Source organism: Poecilia reticulata, linkage group LG6, assembly GCF_000633615.1.
Source record: "Poecilia reticulata strain Guanapo linkage group LG6, Guppy_female_1.0+MT, whole genome shotgun sequence".
Classification (NCBI taxonomy): Eukaryota; Metazoa; Chordata; class Actinopteri; order Cyprinodontiformes; family Poeciliidae; genus Poecilia; species Poecilia reticulata.
Window position 1 is genome coordinate 26,944,790 of NC_024336.1, and position 25,000 is coordinate 26,969,789.

The following is a 25,000-nucleotide window of genomic DNA, read 5'->3' on the forward strand; positions in this document are numbered from 1 at the left end:
ATAAGTTACGGTAATTTATCTGCCAGTGGAACTAAAAATTAAGGAAATATTAACTTAAAACAAGCCTATATCTTTCTAAAAAAAGTTGCTTTAAAATTAGTTTAGCTTTTTTCAAGTGTACTAAAGATATTTGCACTAGAAACTAACCTGATATAACTTGGTCAGATTTCGTGTTTTTGCAGTGTGTGAGAAGAATCTGTGGAACTAGAACATTTTCATCAATATTATGCAATTATTAACTTAAAACAAGCTCCTATATCTTGATAAAAAATTATTTTAAGTTAGTTTAGTCTTGTTTGAAGTGCAAAAAGATATTTGCATTACAATTGAGCCAAACAAATGTAGTTAAATGTTGGTTTTGCAGTGTATTACAGCGATCAGATTTAATGTTGCTTATGCAAATATCTTCTGTTCCTCCTTTACTGGCATGAAACCTGAACCCTCTGCTTTGTTTTCTGCTTGCAAATTCATTTTTGCTCTCTGCCTGATGACAGTTGCAGCCAATAAAATGGCGGCGAGACTCTGAACGCAACATGTTCACCCAACAGACGGAGGTGCTGCCAGTCAGTCTCTGCAAACCGTTGAGGAGGGAAAAAAAACTGAGATTGCAGATTTTACCATTATTTTAGTGAAACTATTAGGAAAAGAAATTTGTGCAAAAGGCATTTAATCTGACATGTAAGGTTGAGTTTTGTGCGAGAGCAGAAAAAACATCTACTGGAGAAAAATAAGGAATTTCAGTCAATTTAAACATGTATGCTCTTACGAGTTAAAAAAGAAAAGTCATGATTGCATCACCAGGTACTGTTCTTGTCATCTAATAAATAAAATTCACAAAAAGGGTTCGTTTTGCAAACACCTGAGGTCAAACCAGTCACACTTCCTTCCTGCTGCCGTCTCAGTGGGTTTCTACGGTAAACGTCCTGCACCGGTGAGCTCTTTAGGGGATCAGGAAGTAGCTTTTCCATCAGATTAGTAGAGGAGTTAGTGAACAACACTGCTGCATTACACTTCTCTTTCCTGCGTTGCAGAGCCGTAAAAATAAAGTACTTTTGAGTGAATTACAGATATTACAGACCTTTGTCAATTCAAAGCCACATGTAATAAATGTGTCTGCATGCCCACAAGGAAAGGTTCTTAGATTTGCTATCTGAGGAATAATAGAATGACTTAATCTTACTTTTTTTTTAGTCATTTTTAAAAATTTATTTCCACACTCATGTAAACTAACATGACTCGTTCCTAGACTCCTAGCCTTCGTTTTCAGTGTCACTCTTCATGATCAAATAGTGATGTGATCCTTCATATTTGTTCCCATGACGCTACATCTCCTTACACAACATGATAAAAAAAAACCATAACGTTAGCAAGACCAAAAAAAAAAAAAAAAAAACGTAACGTAAAAACAGGGATATGATGCCCTTGTTGTTCATAATCTTGTAATCAAATAAAAGTGAATGCGATCCGACTCAAGAGCGTCGAATCCTCAACGTTCCTTCATTTATGTAAGAATCCTGAGAGCACTAACCGAAAAGAAAAAGAAAAGAAACGTAGTGAAGAATTACACATTTACAGTAGAAGAAATAGTTTGTTTTCACTTATGATACACTAAATATTTACAGTCACATGCAGAAGATAGTCTGCATGAGGAGACCAGAGCCTGTCTCTTTTGCTGCTCGACATGAAAAGTCAGAAATAAAAAGTGCCACAAATTCCCACTGAGTTTCTCTCATTCCTGGTCAGGATGATGAGGTGGGAAAAAGAAACAAAGAGAAGAAGAAGAAATGAAGAAGAAGAAGAAGAAGCACAGAACGATTCACCGGCAGTCACTCGAAGATCGCAACAGAAAGAAAAACACGTCACAGGATGTACTAACGCTACACATGATTCCTTAACTCTCCTTGGCACTCCTTGGAATGAAAAGAAAAACAAAAAGAGATGGAAAACGATGCACTGGAGATGGCTGATGGTCGAGTCCACTCCGCAAAGAGCCGGCTGAGTTGTTGGACAAAGTTTTTACTCTTCTTCCGCGTAGAGCGCGTTGTCTGCAGATCGGAGGATATGACGACGACGAACAACCGTGTCAGGCTTTTCTTTGGATGGAGTGACGCTTTTGTTTCCCACTGTAGGCACGAGGAGGAGCCAAGGCATTGGGGGTTGCAAGGAGGGGCAGCGGGGTCTCAGCGTCTCATCTGGCCCATCTGATAGTTCTCTCTGGGCTGACGGTGGTGCCTCTGGGGCTGCGCCTGCCGCTGCGGCTGGCCCCGGGCTTGTCGCTGGCCGCCGTGGGCGTGGGGGTGCTGCGACTGGTGCTGCACCTGGGAGCTGGCGTGCTGCTGCGCTCGTCGCCTCTTCAACGTGCCTGGAGACGAAGCAAAGCGGATTCAAGAGTTTTCAAGGCCAGAAGAGAAAGTCGGCTTTCTATCGCCTGAAGAACATTTCCAGGATTAGAGGACTAATGTCCAAATGAAATCTAGAGAAACTCGTCTAGGTGTTTAACTTTAGTAACATTGATTACAGTAAAAAAAAAGAATCAATCTAATCCGGAACGCTGCTGCTGGAGTTCTGACTAAAACCAGGAAGGTAGAGCACATAAACCCAATTCTAACCCCTGACACTGAAAAAACAAAATGATGATCATTTTCTGATATGTTACTCTTTTTAGGTAAATGTTTGAGTAAAATGAACATTGTTTTTTCATTCTATGAACTAGTGACAGCATGTCTCTGAAATGTTTCTTTGTGGTCAAACTAATGAAAAAGACGCAGAGCTTTCAATGCAAAGAAAACAAGTCCATGTTCCTTTAGAAACAATAATACTGATGTTTTAACTCAGGAAGAGATCAGAAATGAACATGTGGTGGAAAAACCAGGAGGTTTTCAGTGTCAGTGGGCTCTTCGTTTTTTCCAGAGCTGTGTGTAGAAAGCTTAGGAACTGACCTGGCAGTGGTTTGGGCGGAGGCAGCTTGGGGTTACTGCTGGGCGTGTGAACGCTGCAGATCTTGATGAAACCCGCCATGAGCATGATGAGAGCGATGCCCATCAGCAGCACGGCCCACCAGTGAGCCTGCAGGAGGAATCATCACCAAACCTTTTAATCTTAACCTTAAAACCAAGAAACGTCCAGCGGATTCGGTACGCACCACAATCCACTCTGCGATGTTCTCGTAGAGTTCTGGGTTGAAGATGGCTTTCTTTAGCCGGGCCAGCGGCCCGTCCGCGTCCACCAGCCGGCACTTCATGAACACGTCGCAGTAACCTTTGAAATCGTTGCAGGGCGATCCCGCTGGCAGGGTGGTGACTTTCTTATTGAAGAACCGAGCCAGGCGCTCCGACCCCGTGCTGCTGCAGGTGTTGGGGTTCACTGCGGAAACGGATCAGATTCTCATTTGCATTGTGTCGACTAAGACAAAAACATAAAACTCCACCCGGCTTGGCTGCTGCCCACTTAAATTCTCCCCTGCAAAGATCTTGACACTGCAACAACATTTTTCTCTTGGATGTGTTTGAACGGAGAAATGGAAGCAAGAGTGATGGAATCGGCTCCAGTCCGAACTAAAGATGTTGGGTCACATTTCATTGGAGCGGTTCTTAAAAAAACATGCAACATGATTCTATTAAACAGTGTCAGTGCTTTTAAACTGTTTTGTAATTTGTTTTAACCCTTTCACAAGCCAACTTTACGGTACCGTAACTCTGCGATACCTGAAAGTTTCCATCGGTTTCTGAAAGGGGAGCCGTTTTGCTTTCCAGCGAATATCGGGTTTTTATGGTAATTTCACTCCAGGGAGCAGGTTTTACTTCAGTTTACTCTTAATAGACAACAAATTGTAAATAACTGCTAGATATTGAAAGTGAAAATTGTTACGGATAAACAGGGAAAACGATTTACTCACAGGACATTTAAAGAACTTTGTACAAATAAATATCCAACCAAAGATTTGAAACTGACGGTCGAGGTCTAAGTTTGTACAGTAATCGCAAAAACACAACATCTTACCAAGCAATTTTGGTTTATTTTCTAGTGCAAATATCTTAGTTCATTTGCAAAAAGAGAAAATTAACTCATAAGTAACTTTTCAGCAAGATGTAGGAGCTTGTTTTAAGTCAATTCCTGACTATTGATGAAAAAGTTCTAGTTCCATTGGTAGATTAATTCACTTTCAACAAGACATTTTGTTATAAGTGAATTAATCTGCTAGTGAAACATTAATAATAAGGAATTATTGACTTAAAACAGCTGCGACAGACTGGTGACCTGTCCAGGGTGACCCCGCCTCTCGCCCGGAACGTTAGCTGGAGATGGGCACCAGCAACCGACCCCACTAAGGGACAAGGGTGTAAAGAAAATGGATGGATGACTTAAAACAAGCTCCTACATCTTGGTGAAGCTCGTTTTGTCTTATTTCAAGTGAACTGAGACATTTTTGCACTAGAAATGAGACCAAAGATACTTGGTAGGATTTTGTGTTTTTGCAGTGTTTGAATTTGTTTTACTTTTGTGTTGCTCATTTTCCTCTTGAAAATGAGATCTGGATCTTGAATGGGTTTTGTCTGGTTAAATAAAGTTATTATATAAAAACAGATAAAGCCGCTCACTCTTCTCCATGCAGCACACGTGGCAGAGCTCGGTCTCATCCTTGCCGTCTTGGCTGGCGCAGGTGCACGCCTCGAGCCCGTACTTCTCGCAGATGGAGCCGGAGCAGCCCTGCGGGGGAGGAGCACGAGGACAGGCGACATCAGACACCGACTAGTGTGAGAATAGCGTTGCTACAGCAACCAGCTCTGCCGGCGCCGGGTGCGAAACGTTCGGGCGCTCACCCCGTTGAGGCAGACTTGAGTTTCGCCGTGGCAGGCGGTGAAGTTGGCCTTGGGCTCCGAGGTCGGGCACTGGGCGCTTCCGCCGCTGCACATGCCCTGGTGAGCGCACTCGGACTCTTCCCTGCACTTCTCGTTGCGACCCTTGTAGTTGCACTCGGGAGTGCAACAAGGACCCTGACTCGGGCTGATGGGAAACGAGCACAGAGCCGAGTCAAAACGAGTCAGGCATGAGCCGATTGATCCTCCTCATGCAGAAACTGTAACAACTGTCGATTAATGGTTTATTAGTTCAAAATTTGCCCTAATCAATTAACTAATAGCATCCGCTTAGACTAGTGTTTTAGTGTTGTAGTTTTTCCGCCATCCAGCAGTGGGCGCCACTGGTCAAACTTCAGCAGAAACAGTTGATAAAGAAACAAAATGGCGGGAAAGATTAAGTCAAATTAGATCAGAGGTTCCCAAACTGTGGGGCGCGCCCCCTAGGGGCGTCTTTGAGTGGATGGAAGAATATAACAGGGAGTCTCTAAGAATCTCCCGAGATCCCAGTATAACAGGAAGTCCGTGCCCCCGCACACAGTCACACAATATTTACTATAAGTAAACACAATATGGAAAAATGTCAGTATTGTGCAGAATTTGAAACAATAGCAGATGTGATTTTAGTATGATGGAGATATGAGACATAAATTAGGTTAAAAGTGAAGGAATTTAGAAAAAAATAAAAGATTTATTTTAACAAATTTACTGCATTAAAAAAGTAAAAGTATAAAAATTTTAACTGGAGTTTTAAGGAAAACAAAGTTGTTTAACAGAATCGTAAAAGAACAGATATTTTGAGCCACACTCCATACCAGCAGGTGGCGATAATGCCTGCCAAACGTTTCCTACTAACCGACAATAAAGATCACGAATGGGAAAGAGAAACGGCCCAAATAGAGTCTGGTGTGCGCAAAATGCACTTTTATTTGGTTCCGTTTTGGAATATAAACAGTCAAAAAGCTCCTTAATTCACCGCCTTAGTTTGGCTCGTTCAGCCGAGCTGCATGACGTTGAGCAGCATCAACTTCTTATTCAAAAATTTCTCATGTGCTACAAAGATAATATGACAGACAAGCCAGGCAGGAAATTAGTAAAATAACAAAAAAAAAGCCAATAATTAAAGTTGACTTTGAGGTTTGCTATGAGTTAATAAACTTTCCTTCAAGAGGAACCATAGAACATATTTTATCGTTTTTGTCTTTTATTTTTCTATTCAGCAACCAAAGAGGTTCCTGTTTTGTTCCATTTTATAAATGTCTAAATTTAACAGCTATATGCTTATTTAGTCTATTTAATAGAAAATAATATCAAAAGTTAATAATTAATCACTCAGAAAATTGCTGCAGCTAAAATTAAGTATTGTTTTGGTTTCTTATTCAGATGATCAGCTTTTGGTATCTTTGCCAAATTTATAAGCGTCTTATTATTTTCAATAAACTTAACATTATTTTCTATTTTATCATTTCTCCACCGGTGATGTTTGTTGTGAAGCACTTTGGTCAACTGAGGCTGTCGTAAATGAGCTACATAAATAAACTTCGACTCCAACCATTAGTCGAGCGACAACATAAACCGACTTTAGATTAACTTACTGTTTGATTTCTTACCTGCAGACTTTGTTGGGCTTTAATTTGCACTTCTTGTTGTCGGGCTGGTTGGCGTCGTAGCAGCACAGGTCTCTGCACTGGTCGCTGTAGCCGCAGTCGCACTCCTCTCCGGGCTCCACCAGGCCGTTCCCACAGATAGGCTGGCCAGATTCTGAGCCAAAGAAAACACAAAGCTATACGCCACAAAACTGGAAGCTAAAGGAAATCAAATACCGCCAAAATAAAACACTAAATAAAATGTTTAACAAATCTTTCAGGAATATAATGTCAAGAAATTCATCAATACTGTTGATAAATAACGAATGTAATAGCGCGGATAGGTTTTGTTGCTACTGCATTAATTTATTAATTCAAATGCATTCATTTTGTTCTTTTTATAATTTATTTAAACTGTTATTATTTTTCAGCGTGGAAAGATTACACAATAAATAACCAGAGTTGGGAAGCAAATAGCTACATTTACTCGCTTGAGCGTCTTTTCTGGGGAAAAAAATTACTTTTAAGCATGTCGTTTATTTTTTTAAACTACGCTGTACTTTTTACTTGAGTAATTTTATTATGAAGTGTTGTTACTTCTACTTAAGCAAAATGCCTGGATGAAGGGTTAACCCTAACCCACTGAATAAAAAAAACAAACATGTTTTAACCAAAATTCACCAAAGACACAGACACACACCTGCAGTGTTTGTTAAAGTTTCATAAGTTTTTATAATTGAAAGAAACTGATTTAGAAAAAAATTCTCTTTCCTGAGTTTGTTATTTTTAGGGGGGATTTGGAAAAGATATATCAGGTTTATTAAAGCAAAACATTTATGGACAGAATCTGAAGTGAGATCCATTCCAGAAAACAACACAGTTAAGGAAGTGTGATCAAGTTCAGGGCAGAACTTTGCAACATATCTGGTCAAAATACGTTTTTTAATAAAGTAAACTAAGTGAGATTGCTTGTTGCAGTTATTCAGCCCTGAAGAAAGAACACTTTAGGTAAATGATTGGGAGGCCAAAATTAATAGTATTAACGCTGTAGGAATTATGTTAAAAATAAAGGTTTAATTTCTGTAGGTAGCCATTTTAAAGCTGTGCCAAATGTACCATCTGCATACAAAAGAAAAACAACAAAGGCAGTTGTTCAGCCTGCCAAATGCTGTCAGATAAAAATAATACCATGCCAAAGCCAAGATTGGGTTATGGAGCTAGAGCCGCTCTGCAGGATCACCTCCAGCTGCCATATTTTATTTTCTAATGAAGACTTTTGGATGACTCTGCTCTCCGCTGCAGGGAGCAGCTGAATAAGAACGATTACAGGGTTTGAATTTCTGATTCCTCAACAAGAGAAGTTCAAATGCGGGCCAACGCGAAGCAGTAAAACCCACCAACAAAACAGTTCCCCCTCTTCTTCTCCAGAACCTGGCTGATGTTGCGAATGCTGCAGTAGGAGAACTTATTGTTGTTGAGCTTGTCTCCCGACGTGGCTCGCGCATACATGATGTAATTGCCCTTCTCCTTCTTGTCTTGGCTTTTGGATTCTCCTGGGGTGCACTCGGCTCCGGAGTCATGCTACGAGTGAAAGCAGAAAAGAAAAACCTGAGGTTAGACGAGCGTATGCCACGCGTTACATGTGCAACGTGCAAGTAACATACCGGGGAGCCAAAGTTGTGTCCTACTTCATGTGCAAAAGTGATATGAGAGACTTTTGGAGGTACGTGGGAGGCATAATTCTGTACCGTGATTATACCAGTGTTGAGAGACTTCCTTTTTCCGTCGGAGTACAGCTTGCTTTTTTCACAGATTCCCCCAGAGCTCCCTGGAAAAGAGGAAGGAGAAGTTCAGAAAGATGTTTGCACCTCAAAGAGACCAAGAGTGGTTGATTCTATAATTGAGTCAAATGTAAAATCCAGTCTTATTAGCAAAAACCTTTAAAAAATGTTTTAATTAAACATGCAAAACTAGAATTTCAAAGGAAAATAACAGTTTTTGAAGTGAAAAGTTGCATTAAGTTAAACTCAAATTATCATAGTAGCATGACTAACAAGGTTATAACATTTTTTTTTTTACATATTTCTTGAAACTATGATGTGACAGTACAGAATGAGAAGGAGTCTGTTTAAAAAATGTTTGTTTTTTTTTAAATCAAGGTCTTCTGCCTTCTCCCAATGTCAACTAGAAACAACCAATCATAGCCAGGAGGCGGGTCTCAGCGCTGTCAATCACCCTCTGTGTGGCGCTGCTCATACCCCTCCCTCTTCCCCTCCTGCTCTCTGCTATGCTGCAGCTGGCAGAGCCTGTCATGAATGCTCAGGCTAGTTAGCATAGACAGAATGCTAACTAGCATTCAATTAGCCTGAAAGCTAACTAGCTTATCTGACAGCAGATAAACGGTTTTCCTGGAACGCTAAGTTGTTTCTCAGCCATTAGCACATTTAATGACGAGTACATAAGGATGATTGACAGTGTTAAGACCCACTTCCTGGCTCTGATTGGTCAGTTTTGGTCAGGAGTGTTGCATTTCTTCAAATTGCAACAGTAGCTCAGGAAGGAGGTAGAGGAGATTAATCTTTTCCCAAATTATCTAATATTGTACCGTCACAACATGTTGACAGTTTTAACAAATATGTAAAAAATATATATATATTTATATATATATACACTGCTCAAAAAAATAAAGGGAACACTTAAACAACACAATATAACTCCAAGTAAATCAAACTTCTGTGAAATCAAACTGTCCACTTAGGAAGCAACACTGATTGACAACGTGATTGACCCTCGCCGGGTCAATCAGTGTTGCTTCCTAAGTGGACAGTTTGATTTCACAGAAGTTTGATTTACCTGGAGTTATATTGTGTTGTTTAAGTGTTCCCTTTATTTTTTTGAGCAGTGTATTTATATAAAGGCTACATACTGCAACTTTAAGGCATTTTCATATATTTATTTGTAAATTTCAGAAGCTGCAGTTCTAATTTGCAAGTCAAATTTTAATGCACTCTGAAGTGAAATTGTCCTTTTATAAAAACAATTTTTGCCAGTATAGAATAATAATGAATCCAAAAGTTGCTGAGGAATATTCCAGCACCTGAGGGGGCTCCCACCCAGGCCAGTCCCAACACGCCATCATCAAAATCCCTGTCTGTGAAAACGTAAGCCAGGCAGTAATCGTCGTGGTTCTGCTCTGAGTTCAGCTCCAGAAACTTCTCCACGCCGATGTTGGCGAAGCGGAACGGGTTGGATCGGTCTCTCTCGTCGTTGGTCGTGTTTATCTAGACGGGAGGAGGCGATCGGGTTCAGAGGGGGAGACGAAAACTAAAACTTCAGAGTCACACAGAGTCTGTTGGTGTAACTCACCCTGATCCGTTTCACCATGAAGCTGATGTTACGAATGCCCATGAAGTCTGTGCCCTGGTAGATCGCATCAATGGCTTTGACATGGCTGGAAATCTGCCAACACAGGATTTCCTTTAAATTCACTTTCCCCAGAGTAAAATTCAAGCACTTTTCAAACTTTCCCAGCACCAAACTTCCCAGATAAAAACAGTACAAATGAAACTTCAAAAATACCATTTCAATGATCTATTACATATAATTTTTAATGTTATTAATACCATCTTGTAAAAGTATTTTACATTTTACAGCCGGGACAAGTAAAGATACAATACAATTTTATGTTTTGAGATGTCTTTCTCACACTTTATACATCCGACTGGTTTAAGAACTAAAATCTTAGAAAACACTAATTTAACAAACAATCCTCCAATTTTAATAATGCTGTTTAATGTTTAAAATATAAGCCAGCTTTTTCATTAAGCCATTAGGAATACAAAATATTTATTAAACTGAGCATGTTAAGGTAAATGGTCTTCCTGCTGAAAAGATAAAATACACAAAGATTTACAAAAAAGTTTTCTGACATTTAACAAACGCAAATAATTTTATTCTAACCTAAAACAAGAAGCTTTAGTCTGAGAGTGAGATAAAAAAAAATGTTTGTAAAATGTCTATTTGGTGTATGAAACAAATTAATGTTTCTCAAATTTAGACTTTTAATTAAACATTATATTGCACTTTATTACAAAACTATGCAGTTCGAATATGAATAACTTTCAAGGACTTTATACAAAAATAAAGCACTTTCCAAACCTTGAAAATCTGATTGAAATGTAAGCATTTTCAAGGATTTCAAGCACCCGCATGAAAAGTTTCAGGCTTCTGGAGATACTTCAGAGTGAATGAAAGTACGGCAAGACATCACATCATATATTCTCTTGTTTTGCAAAGCCTCATTGAACCTAATAACGGAGCTAAAATTGCCACCAGGGATGCAAGTTATCCCTGGACAGAAAACAGAAGGTTAGTGAAGCGCCACCTGGTGGATGGAGTTCAAACCAATGATAAGTTCAGCTTTTAACTGAGAAGTTATTCAAGTACATATAAATTTATGTTTTGCATTAAAGTGAATTAGCTCAAATAAGTACAGCTTATGTTATATATTTTGTTATTTTCCAGTGATTTCAGATTTCACTTAAACATAATTTGTGCTTTATAATAAATGTATAAAAACTACCAGGAGGAACTTTTTTTTTTTTTGTTAATTCCCTTTAAACATATCAATTATAGAAAACTTAACTGATTTGACTAGACTAAAATCAAACTGAACAGTTCAGAGGTTTTTAACTTGGAAGGCTTTGGAATTTATACTTTACGTTTTTAATGCCATAGAAATAAATCATTTATTTCAGGTAGAAACCTGGTTGATTATTGGTGCCAACGTAAGAGAGAAAACACTCATTAAAGTAATGCTGCAAATTGTTTGTATTTTAATAGATTTTTCAATTTTACAGCCACAACTTCAAGTATTTTGACTCCGTTTACATGCTGCCAGAGTTTCCAATGTTTAGTTTGTGTTGCTGCCGTGTGCCTTACCTGAGCTATGACAGCTTCTCTGGTCTTATAGTATTTGAAGAAAAGATGGTCGGTCTGAATAAAGAGCTGGCAGGTGTTTTTCTCCACCTGGGCCATCCTCTTCTTCCTCAGCAACACGGGGCCTTCAGACTCCACTTCGGTGTGGAGCTCCTGATGTGAGGGGCACACGAGTCTTAGAGAGCTAAATAAAACATATTTATAGCTTTTTCATCCTAACAGTGAGTAAATAAGTAATGGGAAGTATTTTTAGAGTTTCCCTCTTAAGACACGGCATGTTCATAAATCAGATTTTAGCTAAGAGATGGATAAGATTAAACAAAACCACAATCAAAGCAAAATAATTCCAGATGCATTTCAACGAATTAGAAATTTAATTCACAAAGTGAAACTCATAATATTTAAGTTCATTACACAAAAAGAGAAATATTTCTTAATTTTGCTGATGAAGGCTTGCAGGAATGACAGCTCTAATTTACTTTTAGTTTCTCTACCAAAGCCGTTTCTCGGTCAAAACTATGAATGCACCAATACACTTTATCTTTTGCTGATGTCAACATCTGAGGACATGAATCGGCAGATACCGATCCGATAAGGAAAAACAGCTGAATTCACTTAAAACGTTTCTTTTTTTAAACACAGACATAAATGTATTAAACTATGGTAACTCTGCACCAGTACAGCTTAAATATGCCCACAGCTTCACAAGCTACTGGTTAAACATGTAAAACAACTTTAATTTGTTCAGTCAGAGCAATTAGGAGAATAAAATGCGATGTAAAACAAATAATAAAGACACTAGACAAAAACAATAGGCTGACTATCTTGGTCAAACTACAACAAACCTTCACCATTAGGAATTCTAAAGATAATGTAAAATAAACAATGAAGCATGACGTCACTCAGAGCACAAAGGATAGAATTAGGCTGAATAGATCTGCCCTTATGGATCGGACACATCGTCACCAACAATCTAGATTTTTGCATTTTTATTCCAATATCCAAACCCAATAAATGCATTAATATTGGATTGGTGAATCTGTAGTCAGAACTTGTAAGCAAAAAACCTGTGTGCAAAACATTTCTGATGATTTGCAAATGTAAAACCCCCCCCCGCAATTTTGCAATTCCTGAGTCTAAATACAATTAAAATCACACGTGAATAAGTCTGTTCATGCAAAAGAAATATGGTGGTGACATATGTAAATACATGAGATATATTCATATTTCAGCCATGTCACCAGCGCTCATCTATCAGGAGAAACGTTGGCGTCTTATCTAGGCTGTGTTTATATGCAGCGTTTTTGGGAAATAGTATTTAGCCAATTTAACAGAACAGAGACTGATCCAACACTTTAAAATGACGAACTCAACTTTTGATGAGCTGTGCGATGCTGCGACAGCTCTGTAGGAGATCCAAGGAGAAGCCGGTGGCTACAAATAAACGCGTTGCTGCTGCTGCTGCTGCAGACAAACTGCTGGAAATGGTTTGATGCGAAAGAAGTGTTTGTGAAATACACAAATTTTGATACGGTTGAAAACCTACATCATTCTAAAGAAAAAAAATATTATTTTTTAATTGGAAACATGAGGTTTTTTTCTAAATTAGCATGTTTTAATTAAGCCAATTTTATGGCCAATGGAAACGCAGCTGGTGTCTGTCAGGGGTGCAACAGTGAATATGCAAACCATGACAACATTCCTGTATGAAAATGTTTTTCTTTAATAGGTCTAAAAATATCTTTCATGAATTTATATATCACTTTTTGAATTGAATTATTTGAATATTATTTTTATAATATGCTAATTTACAGAGACACTTCTGTGTGTTAAACTACTTATATGGGCACTATGTATGCAGTTTCATTTGGTTAATGGTGATTTTCCAGGGAGCAACAAACAATAACTTCATTCAGTTACAATTACAATCAAATGCAACCACAAGAGCAGCTGGTAGGAGGGATTGTGAAATATTATTCAGCTCCTTTGGTCATTATTAGAAATATTAATGAGTTTTTAGAAAATCATTTAAACAGTAGCTTCTAATTAAAAAAAACTGCATTCATGTTTAAAATGGACTTAAATGTTTATGTGTCTAACTTGCTTTTTTTTATTATTACTCATTTCTTTTACTTTGCCATATGTTTTGTTTTGTTTGTGTCAATTATTTTTCATAATTTTTTTTTTTGCATGAACCTGGCAGGGGGCTGCAGATGAAAATTAGCCCTTGTGGCTAAATCTGCCGTATTTACATGCTTGTTTTAATTTACTCGTGGTGATTAATATGCACCTTCCCTTATGAAATAAATTAAAATTCATGGGAAACTGCTTCACTAAAGTGTAAAGATGTTTCACTGCCCGTATTGCAGCTTTGGCCAGACACCAGTTTTTCTAATGGTTCCATTTAGTTGAAATGGAAAAAAAATAATTTTTTCCCCATCTATCTGCCAAAACAAAAGCTGCCAAGTATTAAGAATCAATATTTTTGCAATGAACCCAAACCAGAAAGGCATTTAAGTATTTCCTCAAGCCATAAAACTACTGCTCGTCACGTGTTTTCCTGATATATTTTATTTTATTTTCACCTTGGGTGGCTCCTCTGTAGCGAAGACCTGATACTTCTTCATCCTCTCAAACACGGAGCTGTCAGCACAGCCTCCCTCGGGGCCGTACTTGTGTGGATAGTCTGAGTGACAGAGGCAGAGACACAAACACTGTTTGGATTATAAAGACAATGTTAGCTACTTAACCCCCTGAGTCACTCTATTCCTGGTGCTATTCATGATCAGCTAATGGATGTACTTATACGCCACTTGATACGCCTCGCTTCAGCGTGTGAGTCGCTACTTTCCCGTCGCACTCATTAGCGATTCCTCTCGCAATCCTGTTTAATTTGCCCCACAGCAACTTGCTATGTGTTCGCAGATGATTTGAAATTAAAGGCTGCTGCTGTAGTGAAGTGTGCTTGGTGCTCACTATTTGTACCAACATTGTGTGGAGAGCATAAATAAGCCAGAGAGAAGGATTGTGTTATTCAGCTAATGAGAACCCCGGGTATCTCTGCTCCCACGGGGGGCAATCACACCAGTCAGCTTTCATCTGCTCAGCTGCCCTAACCTTGCACTTTCCCTGTTACGCATTTCCATGAAACAAATTACACATTAGATTTGAGGAAGTGATGCTGTTGATTGAATGTGAGCAGGTGAAGAGTGTAGGGACTTACGTATGTCATCTTCGTGGTAGATGACTGAGTGAAACGGCACGTCTTTGCCCTCCAGGTATCTCTCGACTGGTTCCACGTAGTACGTGCCGTGGTAGCTCTGGATGAAGCCCTCAAACTTACCGTCCACAACGGAGCCGTGAGTCAGGGTGCCTTTCTCACCTGGGAAATCAAATCATGGTACTTTATACTCAGACTCACACGGGACTGGATGCTAAGTTATCACAGCATGTAAAAAAAAAAAATCACTGAAATATTAACGTGTAAACACGGGTTACCGTAGATTTCTCCAGTGTAGATATGAGAGGTATCATATGGAATCTCTTCTCCTGAAACTTCTATTTTCAGATCTGGAGGAAATAAGGTTGTATCTCTTTTCATCCGTAAATTGAAATGCCTGAAATGACACGAGGAGATCGTCACAAAACTGCCTGCACTTATTCATCAATTCACTGATTCATCACTTGGACCAGCTCTATTGTACCTCTTTGAACATGTCAGGACACCCTATACTGAAATATGGTCTATACAGAACATGTTCTTTACAGTTTTTGCTCCAAATCATCCGTAGGCAATGAGATTATAGTCTGCTCAGTTCTGCCTATTGTGAGCTGTTTTAGGGTGTCTTGTCACTTTAAATCCAAACAAGCTGCTGCTGGCCACGCCCCTCAACTCAGCGTTTACGCTCGCACATGAAAATGGCTGAAAACAGATGCGCTATTATACAACCGTGCGTCTTTGAAAAGCAGAAGTGGAGCCTCCTGCACAACCAGCAAGAATCCAGCAAGTGGTTTCTGAACTGTAAGTCAATAACAAACCGCTTGTCTTTTCCAGCAGCCATTGTACAGCAAATAGAGCAGTAAAACCAGCTGACCAAACGGGCTGGACTCAGCTGGGGTTGCTAGGTAACAGCGTAATTCCTTTCGATTGTGACTCAATAGGGAGGTTTTTGAAATGGCTCATTTTAGGAAATACCAAAAAAATGACTGGTGCTGTTTTTTAAAAGCACTCGAGACCCAAATGAAAGTACAAAAATGTGTAAAAATACTTCCCCTTTGAAAATTTCAGCCGTTTCACAAAGTCAAATTTCTTTTAAGTTGTTTTTATACTTGCAACATTTTCATAACTTATGTCGACATAGATACTTGATTGTGCGTTTAAATGGAAAATACATAATACTCTCCCCCTCCCTTCAAGAACCCAATAACTGTTTTAAAAATAACAACAAAACTGATCACATTATAGGTCGTTTTACATTTTTAGGTAATATGATGAAACTAGAATCAAAGGACTAAATTGGGGAATAAATGTTGAACTGAAAGTAACACAGCACAACAGAAACAATCTCAACATCCATTGGAGCTGCTGTAATATCTCAATGTCAGGTCTTACTTGGAAAACAGATGATTTTCACACACATGAACTGCGGTTTCTGTTTCATACTCCACTCAATTGGCCTGTGTTTTCTTCTGACATTGAGGCTGGGATTACACAAGTGAGTCTGAGTGCAATCAACAACAAAAAAGAAGCGCGCACACACACAGAGACACATACACACACACACACACACACCCACCACTCAAACAGTCAGAGAGCCCAACCCACTGCTTTGCTGTAAACAAACCCCTAATTTCCACAACAAACGTTTTGCATCACATCCTGCAAGCACTACTCAGAAAACACTCGAATCTGGAAAACAGAATCAGATTGTTGGGTTGAAAAATATAGGTATGAATCAGAACTGAAGAAAACAAAATGTATCTTATAGTCTTTTTAAACAAAAAAAAAAATCTATTTGTGTATGTTGTTGCACAGTTTTATATTTCGGTTATTCTCTTCCTTATTTAAGCAGCATCAGGGTTTATGAACAGCGAGTCCTGTTACATCCAGGATGATAAACAGTCCTTGCCAAGTTTGAAGGCAGATGGTGGTGACTTTGTGATGGAGTTTAGACGCCATCCAGCACCTCCTCCTCAAAATAGGGACAAACTATATGCATCTTCCCATCTGTGAAATTAGTACTTATTTTAGATCTTAATGCATCTGCCTCCGCAATCACCTCCTGGATGTGCAATAAAAACGCTTACGCTTAATCTGAAGCCCCAATAATATAAAGATACTATCACATATGGGGAAAAGGGCAGCAGATGTGCACAACTTAGACAATTAAAACCTCAGATGCTTCTTCTTATCTTGCATTTAACCAACTGATGAATCATCTAAAAAAAATTAAAAATACACAAAAAACAACTGAAGATTTAGATTTAAAACTCATATCCACTTCACACTGCAAAACACAAAATATTACCAAGTATGTTTGGTTTAGTTTCTAGTGCAAATATCTTAATACACCTGAAATAAGGCAAAACTAACACAAGTTTTCAGTAAGATATAGAAGCTTGTTTTAAGTCAATAATTTCTCAATATTGGTGAAAAAGTACAAAATCCACTGTCATGGAAAAAATGTCTTGTAAGTGAAATAATCTCACTGTAAAAAAAAATCTTACCAAGTATATTTAGTCTAGTTTCTAGTGCAAATATCTTATTACACTTTAAATAAACCAAAATTAATGTACAAGTATCTCTTCAGCAAGAAATGGAAGCTTGTTCTTTAATATTAGTTTAAAAAGTACCAGATCCACTGGCAGATAAATTTACTTATAACAAGACATTTTTTCCTGTTATAAAGAAATAATCTGCCAGTGGAACTTCACCAATTTTAAGGAATTATTTACTTAAAACAAGCTTCTATATCTTGCTGATAACCTAGTTTTAAATTACTTTTGTCTTAGTTCACGTTAACTAGGATCTTTGCACTCGAAATAACAGTAAAACACTTGCTAAGATTGTGTGTTTTTGCTTTGCTAGAGCTTTTCCCATCAATATCAAGGAACAAATTACTGAAAACAAGCTCCTTTATCTTGCTGAAATGTTATTTGTAAGTTAGTACACTTGAAATAAGACAAAACTAAGATATTTGTACTAGTAGCTAAACCAAAAAGACTTGGTAAGATTTTGTTTGTTTTGTTTTTTTGCAGTGCAGATCTAAAATGTCCCCTGTAAACGGGAACAAATGCAAAAAAAAAGAGAAAGAGGTTTAATCTTAAAGCAAATCCCTTCTACTAAACCCTTAACCAACAACAATACGTACACAAGGGATTAGTTTGCAAACAAATAACACATGAGGTCACAAATAAAGGTCAACCAACCTTCCGTGGGCATGAAAATCTAAATGAAGGAACTTGTCTTCATGGGAGATTGCCCTCTTGGCCCGCTGATGCTTGCTGTGAATGAGCTCCGTGTCGTAGGACAGGCCTTCATAATGACGGATGTACTTGTTCAGAGGGTTCCTATAGTGTCCTGCAGGGAGAAACCAGACAGACAGACAGACAGACACACGTTAGGATGGATAGCCGCAATCATCTCCACCAGTGTCAAGAACTGTTTCATAATTTAGACCAAAGTTTGTCAATAACTGCAGAATCACACAGGACGTCATGTTTTCCTCACAGAAAGATGTGTTTCTATTTCTGTAGGTTAAGAAATACATTTTCATTTAAGTTATAGACGTATACAACTGCTTATTACTCATTGGCTGCAAGGGGCACCAAGTAATAAATCACTACAGACAAAGAAGATAATCTCTGACAATAATTTTAAAAACTGATAATATTTACAGTCAGACTTGACAGATTGAAAGCTAAAGGCAACTAGAGAATAGGAAGATATGCTAAAAAATGGTTGATACTGATGTTAATGACGATATTTTGTGCATCCCTGCTCAAGATTTGTCATTTTATTTAAAAGTTGCCTGATCTCAAACGGAGAATCAAAAACCTAATCAATGGAAATAAGATTTAATCTTAAAGCAAATCCCTCCACTAAACCTTTAACCACAAATAAAGTCACACACGAGATTTTCATCAACTTCATGCTTAACTACCAACTGAACTGATTTGTAGTGGTTCAGTTGCCAAGGCAGTGAGTCCTTTAGAGCATGTGTCAAACTCGAGGCTCATGGGCCAAATCCGGCCCGCCATAACCGTTTACGTGGCCCGCTGGATTCTAAGTAAGTAAACTTTATTTATATAGCACCTTTCACAGACATAAACAGTCACAAAGTGCTTTACAACATAAACTAAACACTAAGTGTGCTTAAACATTAAGTTATCAATCAAATCAATGCAGTTTCTAATCCGTTTTATCAATCAGTCCCTCCAGTTTCTTGAGAATTATAATGGAAAATCATGCAAAATCAACAAATCCTCTCACTTTTTTGTGCTAATTTGCAGATTTTTTAAAATATAAATTGTCAAAAACTCTTACTTGTGCTAACCAGCTGCCTCAGCCTTAATTGAGGTCATGTTTAAAAAGTCACATTTACCATCATAAATAAGCGCAAATATCTCAAATATTTCCAAACTAGAACCACAAAACACTTTGATTATTATTGAAAAAAAAAAAAAATCACAAAAAGTATTAAAGAATCATGGACAGAGTGAGAATATGTTCAATAATATTATCTAATTTTAAGAATTTATTGATATTTTAACAGTTTGTAATCAGGTTTTTTCAATGCATTCTGGTACAAGCGGCGCTTTAAGAGCATTCATGATCTTGACTCAACCTAAAACGAAAATGAGTTTGAGTGCCCTGGTTTACAGCATTCAACACCAGAAGAAGAAAAAGAGCAAAAACCAAAACTGAAAGTTGAGCTGAAGTATAAAAGGAGTCTTGTCTTATTGTGGGGCAGCTGGAAGTTCGTTTTCTCAGGACGGCACTTTAGACTCAACACTGGAAAGTCAAACTCCAGCGAGAAACACACAGTCATTAATGGCAAAAATATTGTGGTTTTGTTTCTTTTGCTTCGGTTTGCACTTTGAAAACAGTGTATATAGAAGTTTCTACTGTTCAGGTTTAAGGTTTAATAACACTCTGGACTGGGTGCAGTGAGTTATCTTGCACCACAATAGCCAATAGCGAATACACACACAGCAATCAGTGCAAACAGCATCACTTACTGCTGGGAAAACCTAATCTCCTGCAGTAAAATTGATCCTACTTTGACTTTCCACAAGTGTAGGGCATCTCTGTAGACAAATCTCATCCCCTGTGACCAAAAACAGAGGACCATGAAAACTGCCAAGTACTGACCTTTAAATGCTCAAGATACCAGTCGGCTGGCATCTGCAGAAATAAACTGTAATCCAGACAACATACAAATATCACCATCACTTGACCGGACACAACTGTTTTAGTCTAACTTATTAATATACCTTGAACATGCCAAGATAGGTCTATGGGCTTTAAAAAAACATGTTCATTAAATTTGCTTGCACAAGATTTTGGCCTGTTCAGTTCTGCCTTTTTTGAGCTCTTTTATTATAAGTTGTTTTAGGGCCTCTTTCACTTTAAAAGCAAGGAAGCTGCTGCTGGCCACACAAACCCCCAACTCAACGTTGACATTCGCACGTGAAAATGGCTGCAAACCAATGCACAACTGTACAAATGCACGTCTTTGAAAAGCAGAAGTAGAGCCTTCTGTGCAACCAAGAAGTGGTTTCTGGATGGTAAGTCAACAACAAAACACTCGTCTTTTCCAGCAGCCATTGTACAGCGAATACAGCGATAAAACCACCTGATCAAACGGGCTGGGGCTCAGACATGCTGAGCTTCCCTGTGGTTGCTAGGTAACAGTGAAGTGTGACTCAACAATTAAGAGGTTTTTTGAAATGGCTCGTTTTCCAGACACCAAAAAACACCAATTTATTTCCAAAATGTTGGGTCTTTTAATCGCTTGGGCTGCTTTAAGAAGCAGTTAAAACCCAAATGAAGTAAAAAAATAAAAATAAAAGAATTTTGCCCCCATGGATGAATGGTCACAGCATTTTGGCTAAATGTTGTATAAGTAGTACAGTTCTGAATGTGTTGGGGATGATCCAGTGACATATACTTGGAGCACAGGATTAAAATGATGGAAATCTACAGAAGCTCTATATGGTCTATATTTTAAGGCTGAGCTAAATCTATTAAAATCAAGTAAGTGTCAGCTTTACAGCTACACTCATCTGCAGAAGCGGCAGAATTATTTCACCACCAGAGGAGTGGGAGGAGGAGGATATGAAGGCAAGTGTTTCTCATGCATATCCGCCCATTTCACATTTAAAAGCAGACAGAAGTCAATCCACAGCAACAAAAATGTGTTTGAATGAAAAAAAAAAAAAAAAAGCTGGAAGATTTCTTTATTTGTTGCTGATATAAAAGCAAACCAATGGATTATATAAACCAGGCAGCTTTCCCACTCCATTTCCAAATGACACTACTTTCATTAAACAGACAATATGTAATTAGAGCCGTCTGGCAGGTAATTAAGCCTGACTAAAGAACTATAATTTACTGTAAATAAAAGACTGTGTAACAGAGACAAATAAATGCTCCAGATTTCAGCCTCTTCACTGTTCATAAGCTGTATCAAATATTTAGGTGGTAACATTAAATTTTTCATTGAGGTGACTGTGAGAAGTGAAGAATGCCTGGAATTACCTCATTCGCCAAGTCTCTCAAAAATGCCAGAAAAGTAAAATAATGAAACAAAGACGCCTATTTAGAGAAATCACCAGATTTTGATAAAAGAGCAAGTGAAAGTTGTGACATTTAAAATGACGGTTGGGTCCCAAATAGCTGTAAAATGATTTAGTTGTTTTATTTAAGATTTATAAACAACGAATAAATAACGCTATACTTTGTTAATGACTAACAACAGCAACTTTTCAGAGAGGAAAAAGTTTCCTGAACTCATTTTTGACTATTATTTGGCGAAAAGCTTGGTAAAAGTGTTGCATTTGTCCTTGTAAAGCAGCAATGTTTTTCTTTTATGAAATATTGAGCTTAAAACTCATTTCTGCCGGTGCATTTCTCCTTGCAGTTTTGAATGAATGAACAACAAATCCTTTGTAACAAGAACTCTGACAATTTCACCTGAAGACAAGCAAATAAAAGTTTGACAACAAATTACTCACATAGCCAATACTCTTGTCTTAAACCTTAAAACAAAAAAGTTCATATTAACACCATGTTTTATATTTTGTTTTGTCCTGAGCCAGCTCTTTTTCTCCATATACTCCAAATAACAGCTCATCCTTATACAATATATTTGTGTAGATATTTTTACACCTTCACATATTTCTATTAATATTTGCCCTTTCACATATTTGAGTTTTTATTTTGGGGGGGGGGGGTTAAATTCCTGTAAAGAAATTTCAGTATATTATTTTTTTCAGAACCGTTTTAATTTCAATCATATCGACTTTGACTAGGCCACTTTATTTTTTGAGCCACTCAGAGACAGACTTGCCAGGTTGTTTCAGATCAATGTCCCTTTTGCAAAATGTGCACTTGAGCTTTAAAATCCCTAAATAATGGTGAGACATTTACTTTTATGATTTACTGGAAGAGAGCAGAATCCAGTAAAGATAATTAAACATGGTTTTCTGGAATGCCGTTAGTTTTACATTGGATACAATCAGACGCATACCTTTCAAAAAGTTCCACTTCAGTTTTGTCAGTGCAAAGAATAATTTCCCGAAAGCCTTGGGAATAATCAAGATTTGTTTTATCAAACTGGAGAAGAACTTTGTGCTCTTTTCAGTCACTCTAATGGATACAATTTGACTGAGGTTAGCAGGACTTGAGGCATTGCTGCAACATTTTCTTTGTGACTAATAAATCATGCAACAGCAATATTTTTGCTAAATATTGTGAGATCTGTGGTAAATAAATACACGTTCTCCTGCATCCCCTTGTTCTCAAACAACAGACTAAATGTTACGCTGGCAAGTAAAGTGGGAGTAAATTACACTTAGAATATGTCAGGCAACTGTTACTACAGTCCAAACAGTGCTTTGCAATACTGAAAACTTCTAGGGCGATACATTTGTGGATTGTATTGGCGATCACTTGCAGCAGAGATGAAGCGCTCCAGAGCAAATTCTGGTTAACGTTACCACTGCACCATGTTTTCTTCATTTCTGGCTCTCGCTTTATGGAAGCGTTTAACTGTCAGAGCTAGGAAATAAATACAGGAGCACAATCTTGTTAAAATGAGAACTTCTATCTTTTACATCTCATTGAAATTGAAATGTAAATATGTTCTTGTTTAAATGGGAACGGTCGTAACAGCGAAAGGGCAGCACTTTGTGGCAGTGTCGTCTGGAAGAAAGAGTGAGAAGTAAGAAGTATTTCTGGTAAATGTCCAGCATTTGTACAATTTGAACTTCTTCAGTCATTCACACACTGATTGTGTCAAACAATCGGCAACACTGCGGCCTCTCACCACCACCAACAAGAGAAAAGGCGGGTGAAGTGTCTTGCCAAAGGACAGAATGACTGAGACGGATGGGATTCAAACCAGCAACCCGCAAGTCACAGGACGAATCTCTACCTCCTGAGCCACTGTTGACTTCTCATTTTATGTGGTTAAAACGTGAATGTTTCCCATATGTGAATGTATTTTCTAACTTGGGCAGTCATCAATCATTCTTTTGTGATTTATGGCCATTTCCAAAGCTGGAGACACAAAGTCTTAGAAATGGCTTTGTTGTCCCTTTACAGATCTTTAATTACAAGCCTACTTCATGATGTCTGACAGGTTCTTATCCTGGGTAGACAGCAATTAGCCCTGGTTGTGGCTACATAAGTACAACTCAGCTTTCCAAAAATGTGGTTATTCACAATAAATGTAGGACTTAATAAATAAAGTCTCCATCTTACAGCATTTTATGTTTACCCTGGTTATATTTTTACCGCTTTGAAATAAGCAAATATGACAAAAAAGGAGGCGGATGCCGTTTCACAGCCCTGTACGTTGTTAATGTTTACAAAATTGCTCCCAACAATCTCCATGAGCAATTACATTGGCAATACCGCACTGATTCTTGTATTTATGTTAAATTATAGTGATGTCTGCATGAAGTAACATTAACCAAACAGTACAAGAGAAAATAAGCTTGGAAGCCTCGGGTTTTGACAAAAACAGCTAACGTTAGCGGCTAACTGGAAGGTTAGCATCGAGCTAACCCAGTCGGCTTCTCCATCTTCTCATAACAATGGCTGTCGGCTCCATTCGCGCAATAACAACAGAACCGGGGCCGAAGCCGACGATATACAAAAATAAAACAGTGACAACACAACAGAAACAACTCTGCGTTGTCGGTTTACAGCAACAAACTGCGTAAATCCCCGTCGGCTTTGACGCAACGCATCTTTTGTTAGCTTGAAGTGAGAAAAGGGTGCAGTCCTGTTCACAACAAGCAGGCCCCGCTGATCCCTCTCTGTTAGCTAGCGGGCTATCGGGATTTCTGCTCCCCCTCAGCCTCCGCCGCCGCCGCCGCCGCCGCTGCTGCTACAGCTACTGCTTCGCGTATTCCTCCCACCCCTGCGAAGATTTCTCCCCCAAAATGCCCCACTCACCTTGGGTGTAGTTTAGCAAGTAAACGAAGAGGAAAACTTTGAGTGGAAGCGGAGGTGACAAATCCATTGTTAGAGCATTGATACCTATTTCACTTTATTGTCCTATTTAGATAGGCGCAGACGCCCTGTGTGTTTATTGCAGCTTCCTCTCATCGCCTCCTCTCTCCAGCTCCAGCGTCGTGCCGTCACACGCAGGGCAGCTGGGATCCCTTCCCCCAAAAGCGGTCATGATCCGAGCCTGAATGCGTTTCAGCACACCCAAGATGCTGTAAGCGCTGGTGTTAAACGGGACAAATCCACCATTACAGGGACTTTACGTCAAAGTTACCATTTCTACTGTCGCATTATGTTACATGCGCAGAGATGGAGAAAGTACTTGAAGATTGTACTCAGGTAAGAGAAGCACTACTTCAACAGATTTTTACTCAAGTAAAAGTAAAAGCCCCCCGAAAATTACTCAAGAGTAAAGAAGTATTTGCCAAAAAGGTGACTAACTGATCCAAACATTAAAAGTTTTAGATTTAAAAATTGCATCATCAGATGGACCACAATGTAAAGTTAAGTGGAAATTTAGGTATTTTAAGAACAAAAATTACAAAATCAAGCAAAAGAAAACATTTTCACTCACTATAAAGCTTATGAAACTTTAATAAAAACCGCAGGTGTGTGTCGTGTCTGGTGAATTTTTGGTTAAAACACGTTTGTTTCTCATTCAGTGGATAGAAAATCTAGAAATTTTATTCAAGAGCAGATACTTCATAATAAAATTACTCAAGTAAAAGTAAAAAGTACAACATATAAAATACTCAAAATTTATATATTTTTAAAAAGTTACTCAAGTAAATGTAATTAAGTAAATGTAACTAGTTACTACACACCTTCCTGCACGTGTCTGTTAAATCCAGTTCAGTTGCATGAAAAAAAAATTAATT

At 38.3% G+C, this 25,000-nt stretch overlaps 1 protein-coding gene across 1 annotated transcript; it reads right to left on the reverse strand.

The window, feature by feature from the left end:
* Nucleotides 1–1,021: 1,021 nt before the first annotated feature.
* Nucleotides 1,022–24,233, reverse strand: LOC103466445 (disintegrin and metalloproteinase domain-containing protein 10-like). The gene is made up of 16 exons (XM_008412006.2): nt 24,069–24,233; nt 17,810–17,960; nt 14,879–14,997; nt 14,604–14,762; nt 13,966–14,066; nt 11,384–11,533; nt 9,809–9,901; nt 9,540–9,723; nt 8,107–8,270; nt 7,840–8,023; nt 6,467–6,617; nt 4,821–5,004; nt 4,599–4,707; nt 3,143–3,363; nt 2,940–3,066; nt 1,022–2,362 (listed from the first exon to the last, which is right to left on the reverse strand). Exons 1-16 carry the CDS (start codon nt 24,133–24,135, stop codon nt 2,181–2,183), a joined length of 2,346 nt encoding a protein of 781 aa, XP_008410228.1. The 5' UTR covers nt 24,136–24,233; the 3' UTR covers nt 1,022–2,180.
* Nucleotides 24,234–25,000: the final 767 nt, after the last annotated feature.